The 6387-nt window shown below is 41.6% G+C and overlaps 1 protein-coding gene across 2 annotated transcripts in view; it reads right to left on the bottom strand.

The window, feature by feature from the left end:
- Positions 1–260: 260 nt before the first annotated feature.
- uvrag (UV radiation resistance associated gene) overlaps positions 261–6387 on the bottom strand; it is a 172086-nt gene continuing 165959 nt past the window's right edge. Inside the window, exon 15 of one of the 2 annotated variants that reach the window (XM_047379499.1) lies at positions 261–3187. In XM_047379499.1, the coding sequence (XP_047235455.1) occupies positions 2356–3187 (832 nt within the window). In that variant the 3' untranslated portion in view covers positions 261–2355. The remainder of the gene's footprint in view (positions 3188–6387) is intronic. The other variant, XM_047379500.1, reaches the window with a different exon arrangement.

The following is a 6387-nucleotide window of genomic DNA, read 5'->3' as shown; positions in this document are numbered from 1 at the left end:
CAGAGCAGGTGAACTGGTCTAAATGGCCGTTAAACACAAGGTTTTGCAGGAAAGCAAAATTAAAACAAAACACTCATATTGTGCATGAATTAAATGTGAGAAAACAAACAGAATTCCCTGAAGAATTTATTTTGGCCTCATTACCTTTGTCTGTTTAGACCTGATGTGACTTGAATCCTGAAAAGTCTTTGATCTTTTAGTCACTTTTCTGAATTGATCTCACACACACACACACTAATACAAATCCAGTCAGACAGCTCTTAAAGGGGGGGTAAGTACACCCATGCCGTTGGACCGAAAGTCTTTAATAACCAAAGAATTCTTCATACAAAAGTATATGTACATTGTCACTTGTTCAACTGTATAGCAGTTTATGGAAATGATCTAACATTGTTCCACTTTTAAATACATCTTCTTGCAGTATCCACCTTACAGGATATGAAACACTTAATGGGCTGAAGGTGGTGAGTCCATCTTCGTCATGGCAGATTCTTCAGAGGTACTATCCAAGTCTGGCACCCTACACTGGATATCAGTCGAAGAGTTAACAATATTCATGAGCGACATTCAATATTATCAGGAAATAAAACTATGCATTGGTTTACATTTCACATATATTTGTAGAGACATAAATAAAGCAATAATTGAATACCAGTGCAGGAAAGCATTCAGAACAGGGAGACAGGACTCAATCACAGACAGCAGGATTTGTTCAAAACAGTTAGACAGGAGCCTGAGAGGGACATTCCAGAACACAAAATACATTTGATCAACTGAATGTAAACATCCGTGAATGTTAAGAATGAAATCCTTTTTATAGAGTTCATTAAATCTAATTAAAAAAGGAGTAGACACAAAGGTGGATGAAAGAAATAATCAATTGCACCATTTCCCTGCCATTTGCTGTGAGGTCTGACCAGCCATCTGTGAACTTTGTGGTAAAACCTGAAGAAAAACCTAAGTGAGTTCAAAATGTGTGTCCTGCCAGTGGACGGAGACAAGCATCTCCACCTTGTTGTAGCTGCTACGACACTTTGCAAGGGCAAAATTCTGCTGTGATCAAAGCTCATTGGTGGGAGCATTCTAACTGTGTATGTGTGACTGTCTGCATGCTGATGTAAAGTGTACACTAATATATGGGTCCAAAAGCTCCCTCCGGCACACATTTAATGACATGCACGCTGAAAGAAGCTTTGAAATCATAAGTTCAGTCAAAGATGGAAGTGCTGGGACAGTAAGCTGTTAATGAAGACAAAAACAGAGAAACGTTCTGACACAATTTGCTGAAGATGCTCTCTGGGCGCAGACAGAAATGTTTTGTCAATAATGACGGCCAGTAAAGATGCACCAATAAGAAGGCAGTGGCCGATTTTCAATCTCAGGTTTCAGTAAAGCTTTGCCCCGCTGATACTGATTTTAGCCATCTCGTAATTATCATAGAGACCATTAATGGCAAAAAGCAGAATTGCAATATTTTAACACAATGATTACAGAGTTGACATTTTAAACTATCTTAAGCAATTAGCGGGATTGGGATTAATAAATCTGCAGTCTCCTCTTGTAATGTTGACCTCAGATTTCCAAACGGCTGCCAATTTTTCAAATTCAACACGTTCCATGACACAGGTTGGAAGCTCAAAGAGATAAAAGAGTGCTTTACTATTACTTTGCTCAGCCTTCCTGTTATCTGCTTTGAGTCTCGCTCTCTCTTGCAGTCTGAATGAGCCACAGACATGTCTCAAGATGCTCCAACATGTCATTAAAAACAGTTTCCTTTCTAATATCCTCTTACATCTCTGCGTCTGCTGGCTTAATTTTAAACACCTCAATGAAAATAACTAACTTTTAATCTTCTACCTAGCAACAACTTCCACACTGAGGAGTTTTGCTCAAGTTTTTGAGTATCCGATTGGCCAATCAAACTGAAAAAGACCAGATTCTGTTCCTCGGTGCATCCCTGAATGGTCCCACCATGTAATGTCACCAAGCCCCCACATTAGGTCCTCTACACGATATTATATGCATTATCCTTGGTATTATAAAGGGATGTGAAACTTTGCAATTTAAAACACCTGATGAGCTGTTTTGTGTCTTTTTTAAAAGATATATTGTATACCTGCTGGAATCAAAAATAAAGGCTTTCTGTCCCAGGACCTTCATTTGACTTTTCTAACTGATAAGATTACTGTGGAAATGTCATTAATAAGTGCAAATTGGTTCATCCAGAACAGCCCCTATGATTCATCTGCTGCTGAGAACCACATACTTGTATGTTTTTAGTTCATCTCCCTGCCTTGTATCAGTTCAGACAATGTGCAAGTTTTTCCAAGACTCCCTCTAGCCTACTACCCAGTCTCATTTGTCAGAGTTCTTGCGTGGCCGGCGGAAGCTAGACATGTTCTCATTTAGTGCATAGATGCGCCTGTTGAACTCCTCAAAGCCCGCCACGTCCAGCTCTCCCAGCACCTGTTCGTCACATTCCACGGCTACCGCGTGGTCCACAGCAATGCAGCGGTAGTCTTCGAGCCGGGCCTCATCTATCAATCCTAACCCCACCCCTAATCCCAGACCTAAACCTGTGGCCTCTGTGCCCATAATCTCCTCAGCTTGCTCCACAGAGCAGTGCAGCTCTGGGACAAGGCCTAAAGGCACCTGTCCTGATGCTAAGGAGCCATTCATTGCACCTGTATGGTTACTTGAAACAGTTTCCTGTCCCACGTCCTGCTGTGCAGAGGAACTGGATGCCCCTGTGCTGCTGGTTTTCTGCTCCTCAGCTTCTCTTTGTTTATCCACTTCACTCTCTATGCCAGCATCTTCCTTTTTCTCCTCTACTTCTGTGTGCCCACCCTGCTCCCCCTCCTCCCTCTGCTCTTCCTCCTTGTTGGCTGCTGCAGTCGTGCGAAGGTGAAGTGAGGCCATGCTGGCGTCAAGAGATGAGGAGACATGTTTGGGTGCCGGTGGAGGTGGTGTCAGGTTAGCAGGATGCCGCTCTTCTCCTGCGGCTGCGTTGTTGTTTGGAGAAGGTGTTGGCTTGTACTTGAGCTGTGCCTCGGCCTCCGAGCTCGCCCTCTTCCTGGGGCCTTGCTCCGGAGAGCTGTTGTGGTGCGGGTAACCTGTTTCTGAGGCAGTGGACACACCCAGCTGAGACTTGGAGGGCACTGGAATCGAGCTGGAGACATGTCGGTCGCTGTAGAAGTACAGAAACAAAAATTTTATAAACAAGCACATAAAATAAAGCAATGGAAATACTGTCTCTATATGGTACAGAATTCAATATAAAGTGCTGTACCGAAGTCTGTTATCAGGTTACAAACCACAACCAAGTCTACAAACCATTGGTACACAAAATAGTGAATTGCTTTAAAATAATTTTACAAATAAAAGTCTTTATTGCAGTCAGCCCCCTTTACTTTAATTCCCCTAAATAGAATCCAGTCCAACCAACTGCTTCCAGCAGTCAACAAATTAGTAAACAGAGTAGTTCTGTGTGTGAATGCAGCTGTTCTGTGAAGGCCCCAGAGGTTTGTTAGAGAACATTATTGAACATACAGCATCATGAGGACCAAGGAACACATCAGACAGCTCAGGGAGAAAGTTGTTGTTCATACCAGGGTTAGATTGTAAAACATTATTCCAAGCTCTGGACATTTCACAGAGCTCGGTTCAATCATCCAAACATAGGGAGAGCATGGGACAACCGCAAACCTACATGGCCATCCACCTAACCTGACAGGCTGGCGAAGGAGAGCAATGATTAAAGAAGCCAAGAGGCCACTGGTAACTGTGGTGGGAGCATCAGGCTGTGGGATTATTCTTTTCACCAGCGACAGGAAGGCTGATCAGACTTGCTGGGAAGATGAAAGGAGCTAAATACAGGACAATCTTGGAATAAATCCTGATACTGGAAGTGGACGTTTACCTTCCAGAAATACACAGACCCTAAACATAAAACCAGTGCTTCAATGAAGTGGTTTAGATTCTCAAACTCCAGTCCTTAAGGGCAGATGTCCCTACATGGGTCACTGTATCACTCCTGAATCAAATAAGGTCATTAGCAGGGAATGAACTGCATGCTGAAGGAGTCATTTAGCCATTTGATTCAGATGTGTAGGACCAGGGACTCATCGAAAAGCTGCAGTACACCAGCCCTCCTCTACAGTTTTGAGACCCGAGGTTATATCAAAGCATCGTCATGTGTTAGAATGGTCCAGTTCAGTTAAGTTCAGACCTAAATTCTGTTCAGAATCTGTGACATGACTTTAAAATTGACAATGACACACTCCACACCCAATATCACTGAGCTTCAGCTGCTTTGTAGAAAACAAAAGGAAAAATGTCAGTCTCTAGATGTGCAAAGTGTGCAGAAAGACTTTTGGCAGTGATTGCAGCCCATGGTGGTACCACAAGGTGGCTGAATACAAATGCATGACAATGGTTTCAGAATTTTACTTGTAAAGAATTGGAAAACAATATATCATTTTCTTCCACTTCACAACTATGCTCTACTTTGTGTTGTAGTGTGACAAAATGTGGGGAAGTTCAAGGAGTAGGGATACTGTGCAAGGCAATGTAGGATTTTTTAAAGCAACCAGACAGCAGAAGAAAGTGGGATCTCCTAAATGGGCTAATACTTATCAGCAACTCTGCAGCCCAGCACCCAGCTACTTTGCTTCTAATCCAGGAGGCAGCTGCAGCTCTTTGTAAATCACTCCACTTTACAGCATTCACAAAGAATTTGTGCAACCTCCAAGGTCTCACTCATATTCTCCTGACTGGAGGAGCGCAGCAGGCATCCTCCCAAGTATGTCAGATATTTTCTTCCAAAACAGATAACAGACTCGAGATCTGGGACACCCCACCCAGCCCCAAGACTGGAGTCATAAATCTATCTAAATGGGGGCCTCACTGCCTCTTCTAACAGCCAAGGCCATGTATAATTCTCTGGTCTACTTAAGTGCTGTCTTCAATGTGACTCCATGCCATGTTACACATTCACATGTGTTGGTTAAAGGCTTGAGGACAGGTTTCTGCCTGTTCAGTTGGACGTGCTGTCATAACAGATAACTGCTGTCGCCTTGCAGTTACCGAGGAAGTCTCATTTGGAAGAGCGGCTCACAAGCATCAGGGTTGAGAGAACACCCTTTCATGGTCGGTTAATCAGAAGTCTGATGGACAGTTTTACTACCAAACACATGACAGCCTGTCAAATGGACCCTGAGCCTGACCCCTACAGACATCCTGCTGAGGTGGTCCTGACTGGGTTCACAGGCAGGACGTCCTGCTGAAGACAGGAGAAGCCTGTTTCATGTTAAGAGAAACTTGTCAACTTCAAAGTGTGTGTTAGAGCAAAATTAGAACCATCCATAGGATAAAGGTACAGTACTGACACAGAGTCAAGATACTGCAAGGCATGACTGACTAATCAGAGGGAAACAGATAAACATGTTGAAAGGTTAACCAGTGTCAGAGCTTTTACAGACAGTGAGAGTGGTCCTCTCCTCTGGACTAAGGAGTTGGACTGTGATTCACCTGGCAGCAGAGTTCAGCAGAAACACATCACATAATACAGATTCTCCCTCTACAAAGACTGTTTTTAATACTGCTACAACACTTCAATTGTTAAAATTGAAACCATTATAAGCCCCATTATTCAGACCTTGTTCAGAGGGAAACAATGAAGACAGACATCTAGAAAGATTTGATGGTGTATTTTGGACTCTTTATAACTAGAGATGAATGATGAAGTGAAAAGCTGTAGCTTTCTTCCTGTCCTACCTTCAGTAGCTGTCCCTTAAAATCCACATACATAACATTTCACCTGGCTATTTCTTCCATAAACAGATGCATGTTAAAGAACTGAAAACATTTCTGTTTTTAGGGTTTTATGATTGATAACTTAACTTTAGATTATAGTTATATAATAGTATATGTTAATATGTTATACATTTTATATTTGATATTTTTATATGTTGATTAATGTTTTTATTGTCATTTACATGTAAAGTGCATTATAAATAAAATGTATTATTATTATAGTATTCTGTTAATCTTGCTGCTTTCAGTGCTTGTGTTATTTCTATTTACTCACATTTTCCTCCTGTAGAACTTTTAAAATGTAAAGTGAATTATAAATGAAACAAATTATTATTTTTGTTTTTTGTCACAACAGCTTTACAGTAATCAGTGGCAGTTCTTGCTTGAATGGTGCCCTGGGCGAGCCAACCACATTAAAGGCGGTCCCAGTGCAATATATTTTCAACAATTTCTTCAATGTAAAATGTAAAATTTAAGTTTAATCTCTTTAGGCATTCTAGAATTAGAGCTTTAGATGATCAAATGCAGTACAATTCCTCAAAAAACAGAAAGAAAACATCTTCACTGACAGGG

This window comes from Girardinichthys multiradiatus, chromosome 11 (assembly GCF_021462225.1).
Source record: "Girardinichthys multiradiatus isolate DD_20200921_A chromosome 11, DD_fGirMul_XY1, whole genome shotgun sequence".
Lineage (NCBI taxonomy): Eukaryota > Metazoa > Chordata > Actinopteri > Cyprinodontiformes > Goodeidae > Girardinichthys > Girardinichthys multiradiatus.
Note: the sequence above shows the minus strand (reverse complement) of the source record. Positions and strands in the feature narration are given on the sequence as shown.